This window comes from Verticillium alfalfae, genomic scaffold, assembly GCF_000150825.1.
Source record: "Verticillium alfalfae VaMs.102 supercont1.5 genomic scaffold, whole genome shotgun sequence".
Lineage (NCBI taxonomy): Eukaryota > Fungi > Ascomycota > Sordariomycetes > Glomerellales > Plectosphaerellaceae > Verticillium > Verticillium alfalfae.
The window spans coordinates 2002393-2004073 of NW_003315034.1; the positions used below are offsets into that span (position 1 = coordinate 2002393).

At 55.7% G+C, this 1681-nt stretch overlaps 1 protein-coding gene across 1 annotated transcript; it reads right to left on the reverse strand.

Annotated features, from left to right (window-relative positions):
* Positions 1–10: 10 nt before the first annotated feature.
* VDBG_04947 (glucose-6-phosphate 1-dehydrogenase) lies at positions 11–1668 on the reverse strand (the record flags this gene model as incomplete). Its single annotated transcript, XM_003005295.1, has 4 exons — positions 11–69; positions 152–263; positions 325–1264; positions 1322–1668. The coding sequence occupies 3 exons, from the start codon at positions 1607–1609 to the stop codon at positions 184–186; spliced, it is 1308 nt and encodes a 435-aa protein (XP_003005341.1).
* Between the last annotated feature and the right edge of the window lie 13 nt (positions 1669–1681).

Here is a 1681-nt window from a genome sequence, read left to right on the forward strand (position 1 = left end):
TCAAATAGTGTCTGTCGTAAGATATCGAGAGAACGCGAGGAGAAAACGTAAGCTCCGCGCTTGACTTAGCTGTGCAAGTAGAAAACAGATCATGATTCTCAATTCCCTATCTAGAAGTATGCTCCAAGGCACCAAATGCTCTTCCACTGACAGCTTGTTAGGTGCCGAAGCCGCAGTCGTCGGTCATTGGTAACCAGCAGCATCACTAAACTCGTATCGGTAGGAAGAAGTGAAGTCGTCGAGAACGGCAGGGCCGCGAGAACCTGCAACTCGTGTTAGTGCCGGCACGGCATCGGTCGGACAGTCACGAAAGAGGGCACTCACCGTAGGGGTACTCCATGGGGATGATCTCCTTGTTATCGTCCAGGTAGTGCAGCAGGGGCGTGAAGATCCTCCAGCTGGCGTCCAGCTCGTCGTCGCGCACAAAGTTGGAGTGGTCGCCCTTGAGGCAGTCGAGGATGAGAGACTCGTAGGCCTCGGGGATCTTGAGGTCGGAGAAACGGCGGCGGTAGGTGAGGTCGAGCTCAGTGACGACCGTCTGCATGCTGAGGCCGGGGAGCTTGGAGTTCATCTTGATGTAGACCGACTCGTTGGGCTGGATACGCATGACGAGCTCGTTGCGGGGGATGTCCTTGAAGATACCCGACGTGACATCCTTGAACTGAATGCGGATTTCCGTCTTCTGCTCGTTAAGAGCCTTGCCGGCCTTCATGATGAAGGGCACTCCGTCCCACCTCTCGTTCTTGATGTAGGCGACCAAGGCGCAGAACGTGGGGCACCTCGAGTCCTTGGGGACAGTGTCGTCTTCCTTGTACGACGGCTTGCTGCCGTCCAGCGACTTGCCGTACTGACCGATAATAACATTCTTGGGCTCGATCGCGGGGATGGCGCGCAGCACGCGGACCTTCTCGTCGCGGATGTCCTCGGCGGAGAAGGATATGGGTCGCTCCATGGCAAGCAGGGTCAACACCTGAAGCAAATGGTTCTGCATGACATCGCGAACGATGCCAAACTCGTCAAAGTAGCCACCACGGCCCTCGGTGCCGAAAGGCTCCTTGAATGTGATCTGCACGTTGTCGATGTTCTGCCTGTTCCATGTGGCGCCGAAGAATGAGTTACCGAATCGAAGGATGAGGATGTTCTTCACCATCTCCTTGCCAAGGTAATGGTCAATGCGGAAGAGCTCGTCCTCCTTCCAGTCAGGCTCGAGCGACTTTTGCAGCTCGCGAGAGCTGGCGAGATCCTTGCCGAAGGGCTTCTCGACCTGCAGACAGCAGTGTTAGGGGTGCATTACGGCTGCGTCAAGAAGGACTCGACTTACGACAACGCGGGCAATGCCCTTGCTGGGGTAGCAGCACTTCTTCAGGTGCTGGGACACGATGGTGAAGACGCTGGGGGGGAGAGCCATGTAGAAAAGACGATGGGTCTCGGGCTTGCCGGACTCGAGCTTCTCAAGATGGTCGTTCAGGGCGAGGAAGGACTCATCCTTGTCGTATTGGCCTGAGACGTATGTGCAGAGGTTGCAAAAGTCGTTCAGCTGCTGTTCAATCTCCTTGGTGGGGGTCTTCATGTAGGACCGGATGCGACGAATGTACTCGTCGTGCTCCATCTTGGTTCGCGCATATCCGACGATCATTGATATCTTTGGGCAGGAACTGGTTGCGGTACTAAATACTGGAGC